The following is a 15,160-nucleotide window of genomic DNA, read 5'->3' as shown; positions in this document are numbered from 1 at the left end:
TCTTTTATGCATACCTCCATGCATGAAATCTAATTATGTTAAAAGTAACACTTTTACAATAAAATAATCATCTTTTATGCATACCTCTATGCATGAAATTCAATTATGCTAAAAGTAACACTTTTGTAATAAAATAATAATCTTTTATGCATACCTCTATGCATGAAATCTAATTATGATAAAAGTAACACTTTTATGTTAAAATAATAATCTTTTATGCATACCTTTATGCATGAAAATCAATTATGTATAATATAAAAATCAATTTCTCTATGATAACAATGAATATCTTTCAATTAATCTAGGATGATAATTCCTAGAATATGGTAGGAAGTCCTCTTTTCATGCTTTGAATGAAATTATTTTATGCGTAATTTTTATAAAAATTTTGCCATAACTCCGCTGCTATGACTGATAAATCTCAAATTTTCTAAGGGATAAAGCTTATCATTAAGGAAATAAATAGAATGATCCCTAATTGGATCATTAATCCATAATGGATTGAATCATCAATATTCATGAAATACATAAACTAAAAGCATAGAAAAAAGCCATTAATTTGGCCTCAAGCATAGATTAATCTTGGATTAAAGAAAAGCTTTATGAAAAGCTTCATTTGGATTGAGAATGGTCATGAGTATGACCATTTCTTGAGTGAGAGAGAGAAATTACATAAAAACCATTAGAATTAAGCATAAATAGAAATTTATGTAATTCTTAACTATCATTAATCAATTAACTTCAATAGCATTCATCAAATTATGTAACTCTTCACTACCATTCATCAGTTAACTTCAATAGCATTCAGGAGAACTTATTTTAATAAGATGAGTTATTTTTCTATCCAAAAATATTCATAATCTGAATATTCTCTCTCTAGAATATTTTCTCTCTCTATGTTAAAACAGGCAGAGACGAGATCTCTTATATTTCTGAAGAGGGAATTGACTACAGGGGAATATGCTGGACATTTTGAGAGGCTGGGGAGGAATCTTACACTTGAGGACTAGTTAGAGATGGGAGATCATCGACAGCATTGCTGCATGGCATATATGGTAGGTCCGTTGCAGCAAGGCCATCGAGGGTACTCTCACCCGTCCATCCATTGCATATGGACCAACATCATTCATACCCTTTGCGGCCAGTGGGGATAGCTTCAAGGAGGCTCAGATCGCATGCATGGCTTTTCTATGCACATGGCACTCGGGTCCCCTTTCTCTCTGATTAGGACGGCGAGATCATTTGGCATTATAGGCTGCCTGTATGGCTCTTACCCCCCTCCCTCTTATATGAGGTAGGTTCCCTCTAAGAGCGGCCAGCCATAGAGGAAACTACCCTCCCTACATTGCCTCTTGGGAGGGTTCTGCATGTACATTGAGCCTATGGCATGTTTGATTTTTAACCAATAGAAGTATCTCTTTTTCAGAAAAAGAAAACTAGGATACAGAGCTTGGATTTACTTAGATTGAAAGAGGGAGGGCTGCAAGGACACTTGGGATATCAGGTTGGGATTGATATTTCCCCTACACAACAGTGCACACCACTATTTATGAGCATTAGAAAGAAACTACTCCAGTGTAGGTCTAGAAAACTAGACTTAGCCTTCAGAGCTTTGGTGGCTAAGCAAGTACAGCTTGCCTTTGTTTGGTTTATTGCCTCTTAATGAGAGAGTGGGTTCATAGGATCCTCACCGAGATCCACTCCACTTTCTTGGCATCACCGTACCCCTGATTGGCTTTGGCTATCTTACACTCTACGATCTTTGGCTTAGAGCCATGTTTTTGTATTTGTTCTTTCTTACTTAATAGACATCTCTTTTTTTGCAAACAAAGGAAAAACATCTTTGAGTTACTGCTAGGGTTTCAAATGACTTTTTGTTCTATATTGGTGCTTGCTGACCTTTGATACCTGGTTCTGTTTCAAATGCAGGTACTACCGAAGCCCGATTATGAGGCATTCATAACAGCTATAAAGGCAAATTGTGAAAAAATGGGCCTGGTTGCTGTTGAAACATTCATTACAAAAGTTCTTGAACTTTACGAGATGATTATTGTAAGGCATGGGCTGATGTTAGTAGGACATTCTTTTGGATCGAAAACAAGCATGTACAGAGTTCTAGCTGCTTCCTTGACAGATCTTTACCAAAAGGGCCTTGAATCAAAAACAAGGTATTGATAGACTTTGCTTAAAGACTTTGTCACTTTAGAAGTCTGCAATCTTTGTTCGGCTAATAGTAAGTTTAAACATTTCATTAGGATATAAGAAAATGTGCACTAATTATGTCTCTGCTGTGCATCCTGAAATTGTAACAGGTATGACGTGTTGAATCCAAAATCAATAACAATGGGGCAGTTGTATGGTCAGTTTGACCCTGTTTCACATGAGTGGACAGATGGCATCTTAGCTAGATTGTTTAGGAATCAAGCATCGGATCCAAGTCCTGACAGAAAATGGCTGGTGTTTGATGGCCCTGTTGATGCAATCTGGATAGAAAACATGAATACGGTAATAAAAACGCTTCATGCAGGAAAGAGAACAAATCATGCGAGGGCTCTGTAATTGGATGTGAAGTATCACATCCATGTTTGAGCTTTTTGTAAATATTAGATGAAACTATCTTATGAGTGGAGAAATCATTCAAATGCCACGAATAACTGGATATCAAGTATCACATCAGTATTTGTCCTTTTTTTAGGTATTAGATGATAACAAAAAGCTGTGTCTTATGAGTGGAGAAATCATTCAAATGTCAACAACAATGAACTTGATCTTTGAGGTCCAAGACCTTGCGGCAGCATCACCGGCAACTGTATCACGGTGTGGAATGGTTTATGTTGAGCCACTAACTATTGGCTGGCGGCCTATCTTAGAATCGTGGGGCAAGTCACTCCCAGAGGCATTGAGTGGGAAATACTGTGATCAGATAGTAAAGCTCTGTGACTGGTTGCTGCCACCTTGCTTGCATTGTGTACAAAAAAATTGTAAACTGGTGATGCCCATGCAGGTATACACATTTGAAAACTCCGAAGTCTACAAAATTATCAGAAATAACCTTGTTAATAAAAACACTGGATTTTTAACGTTTGAAGTTATGTTTGATTTGCAGGAACAAAACTTGGTGCAAAGCATGTTACGGATTGTACTTTGCCTTTTAGGGCCAGAACTCGCTGATAGTATGTCCATGACAACCCTTTAATCTCCTTGAAATTGAAAAACGTTAAGGGTTTTTTTTTTCCACGATTAGATCCTTCTATAGTTTGACATATGAACCCGCCTGAGGGCAGAAAGATCTTGGTGCCGCATGGGGTTCACTAGCAGAATTCGAACTTGGTAGCCCCCCTCCAAGGGAATGCCTCAACCACTAGACTACGCTACCATCAGTGGATTTTTCTTCTTTTGGTCCTGATAATAAGCTTCACTTTCTTTTGGTTGTTCAGAGGCTTCCTCAGAGCGGATGGATGCAAATGTCAAAGTTTCCTGGATTGATTGCATCTTTCTCTTTGCCTTGGTGTGGTCTCTTGGAGCTTGTATAGATAACTCTGACAGAAGCAAGTTTGATCTTCTTCTTCGGAAGCTTATTGTAAGTGGATCATGGATATGTATCAGCTCTCTTATTTGTATTTCATTACATATGTGCACACATGCGCGTGCACACACACAAAACATCATAAATGTGATAAAATTACATGATCAAGTGTTCCTTTTTGTTCCAAGATATCGTTTCAATACTAATTGTGCTTTACGTTAGGCAAATCAACCTCCAGAGGAGTACAAACAATACATTACTGCTCCTGCACGTAAAGTGGCTTCACCATTCCCTGATGGGAAACTGGTATATGATTTTGTGTTCAGAAAAGATCGTGGAAAGTGGGGCACGTGGATGGATTTGATTGATGATGCAGCATTACCAAGTGATGCAGAGTTCTACAGGATTCTTGTTCCCACTTCCGACAGTGCTAGATATACGTATCTCATGGAGGCTCTCATTACACATTATCAACCACTTTTGCTTGTTGGACCAACAGGAACCGGGAAGAGTGTTTGTGTTAAGCAATACCTTATGAAGCTGGACCCATCAAAGTAAGGACACACAACCTTAACCTTTTAACATACAGATGCAAAGTTTTGAAAAGGATTGCTGAAATACTATTATTTTGTGTAGATACCAGTCTGTGTTCTTTAATTTCTCTGCACAGACAAGTGCGAACCAAACCCAAGATATCATTGATGGAAAACTAGTCAAGAGAAAACAAGGAGTATTTGGGCCACAAAAAGGGAAGAGGTGTGTTATATTTGTTGATGATTTGAGCATGCCAGCACTTGAAAAGTATGGTGCACAACCACCTGTTGAACTGTTAAGGCAGTGGATGGATCACAAGGGCTGGTGAGTCCTCAGAAGTCATTGAAAGCACTACTGAGTAGGTGAATAGAGTTCTTTAAAAAAAATCATCAGAAATATTTATGCTATAATTTTTTTACACAACACTTCAGGTATGATAGGAATGACCTTTTGTTCCGACAAAATGAGGACATACAGTTTTTGGCAGCAATGGCTCCACCTGGTGGTGGGAAAAACCCGGTCACAAACCGTTACCTCCGCCACTTCAGTGTCATCTGTATAACGCCATTCTCTGATGCAACCTTATCCAGGTAGACCTCAAATTGAATGTCTTTCTCAGAAATAATTGTGATTTTATTAGGTTTTGTTTTTGTTTAGACACTTTAGATGATACCTGTAGGATCTTCTCGAATCTTGTTGACTTTTGGATGAAGAGAGCAAGATATTCACAAAATATTCTGAAATTGAGGATACCTATGGTTGCTGCCACCCTTGAAATCTATCAAACTGTCCAGTGTGAACTTCTACCAACACCAGAGAAATCTCACTACACATTTAATTTACGAGATCTTGGCAAGGTATATGACAATGTTCAAGAAAATTAAAAAAAATACCGAATTGTAATCAATTTGTGTGTTCCAAAAGTTTCCACAGCATTACATAACAAGAGCCTCCATGATGAAAGACATATACATGCATTGTATACATGTAACACAGATATGTGTACACACATATTCATATGTTTATATATACACATTTATAAATATCAATACACAGACACACACACACTTTTTTTTTTGGTAATACCATAGTTTCTATTACTTTGCTGTATAAAGTGAAGAACCCTCAAGATGAGGGCACTTCTCATACAATGTACAACTAGAAGCAGTGGAAAAACAAGTCTTTTTTTTTTTCAGAAAGGAGACTTCTATTAAGTATGAAATTTTTTTACAAAATGGAAAAACAAGTCTAGATGCAACTGCTCTAGCTGTTGTAGCTAAAAACAGTCATATAAAGATTGACACAATGATTGGCGGAAGTAGTAATACTTGTCAATTAGAGGTGATTGGAAAACCAGCCGATTGCGACCAATCCAGATTGTCCAAAGCGCCCAAAATCTTGTCCATGCAAAGAAAGGAGCTTTGTCTATCAATTTCCTTGCCAATCCGCCAAAGATCTAGAAGTTTATAGAAAACCATACGCCCGGAAATCTGGCAGTTAAACACACTAATAAGTGATGTAAGAACTCCTTGGTATTTGTGCAATTCCATAACAGGTGTATTCAATTAGAAAGAAAATATGTGCCAAATTGTTTTCTAGGAATAGTCTATGCTTGACGGGAGTTTACTATTCCATATTGCTTGCAAATTTTGCTTCCACCAGTTTTTTGTTTTGTTCAATTGCCATATCCCATTTGCATGCTTTGAAAACCATGGCCGAGGGATGATAAATCTGTAGTAATTTGAGCAAAATGAATTGTAGTAGAAGCATGAACCCCTTCTCTATGTAATGTTCAATCTTGCAATCTATGGTCTTGAGGGTCATGCAATACATCCTGAAAGGGTTGCATTTGATTGTTTATTTGTCGCGATGTAGTCCTATAATGCATTCCCAATCCTCATCTTCCATCACAAGATATCACATCCTACACATTGTTTATACCTTTAGTAGATAGACAATATCGCCAACTGTTCTTGACCAAAAATTGAAGCATTATGAGCTAAAGTTGGGAATCTTGAATGTAACAACTTTTACAATGGGTAGCATGGAGAGAAAAGAGGGAATGCTAGGTGGGGAAGGGGTTGACACAATTGAGGATAGAAGGAGCCTTGTAAGATGGACATCAAAGGATTGCCTAAAGTCACTCCTGCCGCTTTGAGCCATATATGTACTTTCTGGAATGCAACGCAATGGTCCATTCTAGTGTATGTTGCACTGTGTTTATGAAATGTTGTTAGGTTCACTTAGCTAAGTTTGTATGCACGTTTCTGGTAGCAATAGTCTTTCTGGAGGGCGGTCTACACTCTGGTAGTCTGGATTAACTTTGAGAAGGTCCCCATGAATGTCGTTGGTGTCGGGGGCATGTTCTGCCCTCTTTTCCTAATGGGTATAGTTGGATAGCCTAGCTTGGTGACACCGGCTATGTGGTCCAGAACCGCCAAAGTGTCGAGCCTTGAGGCTTGAACAGATGATGACATTTTTGGCGATCTTGTGGGGGAACTCTCTGTCTCTTGGAGGGACCAGCTAGCTGAGAGGATGACTGCTAGAAATTAGCTGCTGTGAATTTAGAAGGGGGGAGGCTAGGAAGAACTAAAGGGAGTAGCTTGACCAATAGTGAAGAGAGTAGATCAATGTGTTTGGATAGTTGTGGCAATGACAAGTGTTTCTTAGAAGGCGTGCAGATGGAAGCCGCATGGAGGATGAGGGACGCATCCAGAGCAATGCGTTATCAGCATAGGCAGCCAAGACCAAGCAAAAATGGTGTTGAGCCACAACATCCTAATCGGCTTTAGGGAGAAGGCTTTAGGGAGAAGACATCCAATAGCAGGAGCGGCAGCAACAAAAAGTTGTGAGGGAGGCTGAAGTCCAAGATCAAGAGGAGCAAGAACATGGAATTCAAGAAAATCAAGAAGATCAAGAAGGACAAGGCAATGGTGGAGAACAACTAGAGTAGCAGAATAGAGGGCAGGAAGATCAAAGGGAAGCTAGACAACTTCGAGCAATAGCAATGGCACTAAGATACCCAAAGTTCAAGGGAAAGAGTGATAAAGATCCAAATGCTCACACCTCATTCGAAACCACATTTCTGGCTAGGAGAGTTTTAATTGCCTAGAAAATAGAGTTCTTTGCAACAACACTGAGTGGCAAGGCTATGAGTTGGTATGTACATTATGGTCTAGATCACTTCCAGACGTTTGATGAGCTCAAGAGTGCCTTCCTGAAGAGATTCTAGAAGGACAAGACAACCACATAAGTGCTCGTTAAGCTGCAAAGACTCACTCAAAAGAAAAGACCCATGGAAGACTATGGTGTTGAGTTTAGAGCACTCTTGAGATGAGACTCGATCACGCTGACAAGCTAAGAGCAGCTATCCTAAACCAATGACTCGATCAAGCTGACAAGCCAGGAGCTATCCCAAACCAATGGTTCATAGGGTGGATTGTTGATAAAACGCTTGAGACGGCGGTGGCATTGTCTGCTTTGGAAACTCTGTAACATTTGAACAAATAGTAGCCGGAACAATGAGAGTAGAAAGGATCCTGAGAAAAAACAACAAAGAAACTAAAAAGAAGAAATAGAAGGTTGAGAAAGGAAAGGAGAAAGAAGAATCCTTAGTGTCCGAATCACATGAAGACACCTCTAAATTGGACTACAGTTTAAATTTGGACACCGAAGAAGAGTGGAAACCTCGGAAGAAACGAGGCAGGAAGCAGGCAGCAGATGTCATGAAGGATTGAAGGCCACCCTAGCCAAGCTTGTTAGAGGATACGCAACAAAAATAGTTACGAACTGAGGATGGATGTCTGGTGTACAAAGTGCAGAAATCAGGGGTAGCAGGTGCTAGCTTCCCCGTGCTCAGCTATGCGCCATTTATAACAGACTAACCACACTGCTATAATAACTGCTACTATAATACAAGGAATAAGAACCCTAGGGTGACAGAGAGGTAACAACATCAACAAACGCAACCAAAGCACCTCAAAAAATAACCGTCCTTACGGAAGAGAAGCTGAAGTTGGAAGGTTTGGTGAGAGAGGAGCAGGATTAACCTACTATAATTGCAACATGCCTAGTCACAAACGGGTAGACTGCCATGTTTGGATCAGACATCAGCAAGAGTTGCAAGATACAAGAGAACCGAGAAATGCAGTACTTGATGCATCTGTGAACATGGTTAAAGTGGATGCTATACCTGGGACAGTGCAAGCAAAACCCCCAGAAGTGTTAGTAGTGACAAGGTCACAAGGATTTGAAAAAGAGATAGCAAAGAAAAGAGTTGATCCAACAACACAGCCAAAGCTGAAACAAGGGTGGGGGCCGTGGGCCATAAGAAAGTCAACAAGCAAGTCACCAAGGTACTGCAGAATGCATAAGGAGTGATCTAGACAATTTACAAAAACCCACACCTACAAGGGCAAGCCATATAAAATCTGGAAAAGGCCACTTTGGTCAAGAAGAAAGAAGAAATTGGTGTAGGCAAAAGGCCACAAGGCAGCAGGAATGCATTAGAAGATAGGATGCAAGATAGCCAGAAAGAGCTCGGAGCAACCCAAATTGTCAAGGCCTCCTTGAAAGGGGATTTGAGTGGTGGATACCAAAGAGAAAATGGAGTCTGGACTGCAAATGGGCTTGAAAGAAGAAACCCGAGCAAGGGGAGCCAAGCAAGTAGGAAACACGGGACTCGAGTAGGGTATGAGCTGTGGGAAAACCTCAGAAAAATGAGGCTCAACATAACTCTGGATCAATCCTGGTGCGTAGTTAAACACAAAAACTGCAGATAGTACCCATAGAGAAGTGTAAGAAAACACACTAGCGGAAGCAGGATCAACACAATACAGAGCACTGAATTGCAGAAAGAAGTGGAGAGTAAACAATATTACTGCTTGCAGAATTTGATTATAAACGGATGGTGTCCACCCACCCGTTGTCGTGCCACGGCACGTCTATGGTGTGAAACCATGCATGTGAGGCCATCAAATGCAAATCCAGATGCATGGGATTAAGTGTCTGTGTACATACGGGATCTATGGTGTGTGGAGGGTTTTGCTTTTGAGGGCGTCGCCAGGTGTACAGGTGAAATGGTTTGGTGTTGAGCTTGTTACAAGCCTGTCCGGTGAGAGGTCAGCTGGGGATGGTTTCAGCTGCTCCGTCGTCTGAATTTGTGGGCGCGTCCAAATACAATGGGCACTCGTGAGTCAGTATTTGGAGGCATGAGGCATGGGCAATTAAAGATGATGAGGCCAATATGCCTTGACATGGTGTGAAAAGAAGCATATTGGGGTGGCCATCTTAGGCAAAATAATATATATATATATATAAATATATATATAAAATTAAGTGGCAAGAAGGACGTGGAGGTTCTGGAGGTGGCCAGCACGTGAAGGGGAAGTTCGAGAAGCTGGCGAGCTGGCGCAGAAGAGGCGGCCGCTGGGCACGTGAAAGAAGCCGTGTGTGTGACGGGAAAACAGGCGCGCAGCAGCAGATATACAAGAGGAGGATCGTCTGGTTTGGGTAGGAGGGAAGGGGGGTTCTGCAGGTGGGAGAAGGTGTGTACAGCAGCAACTACAAAAGAAAAGGGTGGTTCTGCAGAGGCGGCGGGCGGTCGTGAAAAGGCGGGGACTCTCTGAACAGCGGGAAGAAAAAGCCAAGGGGGGGATCCAAAAATAACCAGAGGGGCGCTTTGAATTGATAGAGGTGTGTGCGCCGAATACAGGGGGGGCTGGAAGCTCTGATGGGCTTGCAGAGAGGAGGCGTGGAAGAAAAAGGCCAGTCGCCTTGCGTGTGCAGAGGAGAGGAGAGTGACTGGGGAGGCCAGGCAACCTCAGCAGGCAACTGACGGGCGCTACAGCTGCTGCAGAAGAAAAGAGGTATAGTGGTATGAGCCGCCGCTTTGGGAGCTGTTGAGGGCATACAGAGAGAGGAAGCAGCCACAAGGCGCAGGAAGAAGCTGGCGAGGGCCTGCAAACAAAAAAGGAAGGACGCCGCCTGATAGAAAACACGGGGGATACAGAGGGAGCAGCTGGAGCTGCTGGTTGACGGCTGCCAGCACAAGAGAAGAGAAGCGCAGTGTGTGTGCCTAGCAGAGGCGCTGCAGAGCAGATAGAGAGAGAGAAGACAGTGTGGGAGAGGCGGCCGTCGTGTAGAGGCAGGGAGTCTTCTCCAGCAAAGCAGCGGATATACAGTAGAAGTGTGGGTGCAGAGGGAGCCGCCTCGAAGGTGATGCTGCCAGAGTAGTGGTCGTGGTGCATTTGTGACTTTGCTTCAGCTGGTGGATGGCATCACGGTTTATTTCTCGCTTTGGCTCTTGCAGCATGGGTGTTGACAGTACTGCAATGTTGCATAGGGTCAGATATTTTGGCATGGAGTTCTTTGTATGCAAGGCACAGTGAGGCTTGGAGAGCCTACTACCATGAGATGTTTGACTATGGGATTCGAGAAGCCCTTTGCTGTCTTGGCAGGTCCAAATATATTACACGAGATGAAGATGCTGCTGCTGATCATGAGGTCATAATGTTATGGTTTTTCTTGGGTTTTGGAACCATAAGATGGTTGGTTTGGTCATGTATATGAGGTGTCTATGTTTGCTTTGACTTTATAGTTTGTTTGATGTTGAGCCTCTGATGCTCCATGATGGCCATGTATATCTTTCATGTGAATACCATGAGGTGACTTTCTGGAATGCAAAGCCATATGAGATGAAACAAGCCATGTTAATGTCAGTTTATTATATGTATCATGTGTCCAATATTGGCTTTGAGGATGCACATGTATAGTTGGGTACTCGATCTTTGATGGTACCAGCTTCTGCTTGAGGTACCCCTTGAAGAATTATATGTTGTGTTTCTTATTGGGATTTGAAAGCTACTCTCACAGCCAGAAGCCTCGCGCTTTCCCAGCGACACCGCCCACGTCACGACAGCTTTGGTGAACCCGACGTGAAACCGCTGGGGTGAGAGTACGTAGAGATGGCTAGCAAAATGGAGCATTTATATGCAGAGATGAAAGATCTTGAAGAGCGGTTCAGGAAGATTGAAGAAGAAAAGCGAAATCAGGAAGCGGTGGAAATTGCGGTGCAATTGGTATATGACAGGGTCAATATATTTGATGGTTACGATCCAGAAAGCTATCTAAGGTGTTACGAGACAGAGATGAAGAATCAAGGGGTTCCAGAAAATATGATGATTGCATCTTTTGCATACCTTATAAGTCCTGATTTAAAAGATGAAGTGCTGGAACTAGCAGAGTATCACTCCAAACGATGGAGTGATTTTGCAGATGCACTTATTTATGCGAGTTCCAGGTATAATGTGAGCTGTGATAGTGTTCCAGCAACAATCCGAGCCAATTTAGAAGCGGTTGTCGATGCATGTCTTATGGAGGACAATCAATTGCTATTCAAGGCTGATACAGAGATTGTGGAGGTTGTTTATGCTAAATTGGGACTGCAAAAAGCCATTAGTGAGCAACAAGGCCTTCACAGTGCCAAAAGGGATGCTTTGCTACAGCCTCATAAAGATGCAATGGGTGAACTGTGCAAGTATAATCTGTCTTCCTTGTTTGAGGGTGCAGACATACAGGGTCCCATGATCATACCAAATGATGTGTGTATGCCTATGCTTGAGGAGACACTTGATTCAGAGAGCTTCAGGACAGGTGCTCAAGACCCAGTACACGAGGAAGAGGACATCGCTAATAGTTTCCTCTTGGGCTGTGAAGCATGTAAGCTGTGTAAACTTGAGGATTCTCATGACGAAAGTGCTCATTTGAAGGGTATTCCTCAGGTGTCGTATCATATGTGTGAAGAACAGCAGGAACCAATGCTTCTTGCTGAAAGCATGATTGCAGAGTTTGAAGATCTAAGACAAGAAGAAGATGCTATCATTACTGCATTCTTATCTGGTTATGATGCTTATAAGCAGGATGATGTACATGAATATGCAGACGGGCCACAAGTATGTGTGATTGATTTAGAGGGGGTGAGTGATATGGGTGATTCCAACAGTGATGTTGCTTCTGAAGCTGGTTGCCAAGGTTCTTTGGATTTGGGTTATTCTGGAATGCTAACTGGGTGTTCCAACAATAAACAGGGTGATGCTATGTCATCAGTGTCAGGGTTACCTTGCAACCACATTTGTGAGCAACAATCTCGAGCTTGGAAGCCTGTTTATGATGATGATTTGGAGAGGGAAATTGAATCTGTCTTTTTGGATCATACAGGGTTCAATGACATACAGATTCAAGGGTACTCGGGTGAGGGACCCATAAATCTAAGCCCATCTGCAGACAGGTATCAAGAAATACTGAGAGATAACATGCAGGATATGCAAAGTGTGGTCACAGAGCCTCAAGAGGCTGCATATGAGCAACCAAATGGATATAGTTATGGGGGTATGAATGTTCATGATAATCAACATGTGGGATTGCAAGATGATAATGGCTTCAATGCGATTGATCCTGGATTGGATGCTATCTTAGATGATGCATTGGATGATTTCATGGTATATAATAGATCCCCATCAGCTTTGGGCTCTTCTATGCTTGATGCTAGTCAACTGTCGGTTGCAAGTGAGGATGTGCAGGTGTTATGTAAGCCAAATGATTGTGATGAGATTGATTCAGATCTGAAGGCTATTCTCGATGATGCCTTGTTGGACTTTGTATGTGTTGATGCTTTTCCGTCTTTGGATGAGAAGAATGAATGTTTGTCAGTGGGTGAGCTGGATCCAGGCAAGGTAGATTTGGATGGGATGTTACCAAGTGTGTGTTCCATGCTGTTAATGCAGTTGTCATTTGGTGTGGCCATACAATATGTGGTGCAAAGGCTTCAAACATGGCCTGAGGAAAATTTTGAAGCAAATCGTTTTGAAGAGCATCCCACTTTGAATGATGAGGGTAATTATGCATATGCAGGGAATCTAAGTGAGGATAGGGCTTCATATGAGCAAAGGATATGGCACATATGCCAAAAGCGATTGGTATTTGATCCAGGTGGGAAAGCAGAACCATTCAGATGTGATTGCTAAGATATAAATGTCTTGCAGGCTAAGGGGGTAGACTAAGATGTCATGCTATGTTTCAACAAAGGATAACCCCTTGTGAGTGGCACTATGTATATTCTTCTACTGTTTCATGTTTACTAGGGTGATACCAACTGGGTCAGGTTTGACAGGGTTTAAGACGCCTAGTTGGATGCTTGTACATATGCCAATATTGGTGTGCAAATAATGCATGGACACTGAATTCCAGGACCTGTGTGGCACATACCAGAGGATGTGCAGGTTTAGAGGGGGTGGATGTCGTGCCACGGCACGTCTATGGTGTGAAACCATGCATGTGAGGCCATCAAATGCAAATCCAGATGCATGGGATTAAGTGTCTGTGTACATACGGGATCTATGGTGTGTGGAGGGTTTTGCTTTTGAGGGCGTCGCCAGGTGTACAAGTGAAATGGTTTGGTGTTGAGCTTGTTACAAGCCTGTCCGGTGAGAGGTCAGCTGGGGATGGTTTCAGCTGCTCCGTCGTCTGAATTTGTGGGCGCGTCCAAATACAATGGGCACTCGTGAGTCAGTATTTGGAGGCATGAGGCATGGGCAATTAAAGATGATGAGGCCAATATGCCTTGACATGGTGTGAAAAGAAGCATATTGGGGTGGCCATCTTAGGCAAAATAATATATATATATATATATAAATATATATATAAAATTAAGTGGCAAGAAGGACGTGGAGGTTCTGGAGGTGGCCAGCACGTGAAGGGGAAGTTCGAGAAGCTGGCGAGCTGGCGCAGAAGAGGCGGCCGCTGGGCACGTGAAAGAAGCCGTGTGTGTGACGGGAAAACAGGCGCGCAGCAGCAGATATACAAGGGGAGGATCGTCTGGTTTGGCTAGGAGGGAAGGGGGGTTCTGCAGGTGGGAGAAGGTGTGTACAGCAGCAACTACAAAAGAAAAGGGTGGTTCTGCAGGCGGCGGGCGGTCGTGAAAAGGCGGGGACTCTCTGAACAGCGGGAAGAAAAAGCCAAGGGGGGGATCCAAAAATAACCAGAGGGGCGCTTTGAATTGATAGAGGTGTGTGCGCCGAATACAGGGGGGGGCTGGAAGCTCTGATGGGCTTGCAGAGAGGAGGCGTGGAAGAAAAAGGCCAGTCGCCTTGCGTGTGCAGAGGAGAGGAGAGTGACTGGGGAGGCTAGGCAACCTCAGCAGGCAACTGACGGGCGCTACAGCTGCTGCAGAAGAAAAGAGGTATAGTGGTATGAGCCGCCGCTTTGGGAGCTGCTGAGGGCATACAGAGAGAGGAAGCAGCCACAAGGCGCAGGAAGAAGCTGGCGAGGGCCTGCAAACAAAAAAGGAAGGACGCCGCCTGATAGAGAACACGGGGGATACAGAGGGAGCAGCTGGAGCTGCTGGTTGACGGCTGCCAGCACAAGAGAAGAGAAGCGCAGTGTGTGTGCCTAGCAGAGGCGCTGCAGCAGATAGAGAGAGAGAAGACAGTGTGGGAGAGGCGGCCGTCGTGTAGAGGCAGGGAGTCTTCTCCAGCAAAGCAGCGGATATACAGTAGAAGTGTGGGTGCAGAGGGAGCCGCCTCGAAGGTGATGCTGCCAGAGTAGTGGTCGTGGTGCATTTGTGACTTTGCTTCAGCTGGTGGATGGCATCACGGTTTATTTCTCGCTTTGGCTCTTGCAGCATGGGTGTTGACAGTACTGCAATGTTGCATAGGGTCAGATATTTTGGCATGGAGTTCTTTGTATGCAAGGCACAGTGAGGCTTGGAGAGCCTACTACCATGAGATGTTTGACTATGGGATTCGAGAAGCCCTTTGCTGTCTTGGCAGGTCCAAATATATTACACGAGATGAAGATGCTGCTGCTAATCATGAGGTCATAATGTTATGGTTTTTCTTGGGTTTTGGAACCATAAGATGGTTGGTTTGGTCATGTATATGAGGTGTCTATGTTTGCTTTGACTTTATAGTTTGTTTGATGTTGAGCCTCTGATGCTCCATGATGGCCATGTATATCTTTCATGTGAATACCATGAGGTGACTTTCTGGAATGCAAAGCCATATGAGATGAAACAAGCCATGTTAATGTCAGTTTATTATATGT

At 42.9% G+C, this 15,160-nt stretch overlaps 1 protein-coding gene across 1 annotated transcript in view; it reads left to right on the top strand.

The window, feature by feature from the left end:
- The window catches only part of LOC147605195 (uncharacterized), a 204,783-nt gene that overhangs the window by 33,674 nt on the left and 155,949 nt on the right, over positions 1-15,160 (top strand). Inside the window, exons 11-19 of the mRNA XM_086794295.1 lie at positions 1,930-2,168; positions 2,313-2,505; positions 2,696-3,004; positions 3,107-3,173; positions 3,438-3,580; positions 3,749-4,080; positions 4,163-4,384; positions 4,492-4,650; positions 4,740-4,917. Of these exons, the coding sequence (XP_086650421.1) occupies positions 1,930-2,168; positions 2,313-2,505; positions 2,696-3,004; positions 3,107-3,173; positions 3,438-3,580; positions 3,749-4,080; positions 4,163-4,384; positions 4,492-4,650; positions 4,740-4,917 (1,842 nt within the window). The remainder of the gene's footprint in view (positions 1-1,929; positions 2,169-2,312; positions 2,506-2,695; positions 3,005-3,106; positions 3,174-3,437; positions 3,581-3,748; positions 4,081-4,162; positions 4,385-4,491; positions 4,651-4,739; positions 4,918-15,160) is intronic.

The sequence above is a fragment of the Cibotium barometz genome, chromosome 60 (genome assembly GCF_041138505.1).
Source record: "Cibotium barometz isolate CiBa-2024 chromosome 60, ASM4113850v1, whole genome shotgun sequence".
NCBI lineage: Eukaryota > Viridiplantae > Streptophyta > Polypodiopsida > Cyatheales > Cibotiaceae > Cibotium > Cibotium barometz.
The sequence above is the reverse complement of the archived record's forward strand: the minus strand, read 5'-3'. Positions and strand labels throughout refer to the sequence as shown.